The sequence below is a fragment of the Penaeus monodon genome, chromosome 27 (genome assembly GCF_015228065.2).
Source record: "Penaeus monodon isolate SGIC_2016 chromosome 27, NSTDA_Pmon_1, whole genome shotgun sequence".
NCBI lineage: Eukaryota > Metazoa > Arthropoda > Malacostraca > Decapoda > Penaeidae > Penaeus > Penaeus monodon.
The window spans coordinates 21,107,488-21,108,183 of NC_051412.1; the positions used below are offsets into that span (position 1 = coordinate 21,107,488).

The following is a 696-nucleotide window of genomic DNA, read 5'->3' on the forward strand; positions in this document are numbered from 1 at the left end:
GGAGACAGCAGCCCCCTCGAGGGGAGTCAGTACTATGATTACAAGAATTCCACATGGGGCAAATAGTCAATAGACATAGAATTACGAAACCATAAACGTACACACAGCCTAATGAAATATGCTTATAGTTTATAAATGTCATTTCTATAATTGATTAAAACAATTGGTTATGCACTGTAAACCTAACAAGAATCAACCTGACTCTACATTTCATACAATATACAAATGACTAGGCCTGAAAAAAAAACTTCCAAGCCCCAGAGTGCTGTCAACACTATCATAATAAACCTATAAACACCTAATTATAACCTCAAAACTTTCTACCACATCATAACCCTGCCACAGTATTATCCCAAAAACAAATCCTAGCACTTGCAAGAATTTCAAGAGAACTGTAACTTATAAAAAAGAATATTCACATGGTAAAACATGATGTTGATTACGCGTCCGTCAAATGTAAACAACTTGGTCGGAGTTCTGTCTGAACTGATCTACCTACCTGAAGTAAATTTATAATTGTGAGTGTATATGGATATATTTATTAGCAGATATAATGAAAACATACATTTATTATATATATGATTAATAAATAAAAATGAGATAATCTACTAAAAATAGCAGGGATATATCAAATTGTTTTTTATCTACATCATCGGCATTTTTAGAAAAGTTCATTCAATTAAACCGAGCTAGTAT

General features: G+C 32.0%; 1 protein-coding gene across 1 annotated transcript in view; it reads right to left on the reverse strand.

Annotated features, from left to right (window-relative positions):
• The window catches only part of LOC119590683 (DNA-directed RNA polymerase II subunit RPB7), a 5,451-nt gene extending 4,967 nt beyond the window's left edge, over positions 1-484 (reverse strand). The window contains exon 1 of the mRNA XM_037939371.1: positions 420-484. Within this exon, the coding sequence (XP_037795299.1) occupies positions 420-431 (12 nt within the window). The 5' untranslated portion in view covers positions 432-484. The remainder of the gene's footprint in view (positions 1-419) is intronic.
• Positions 485-696: the final 212 nt, after the last annotated feature.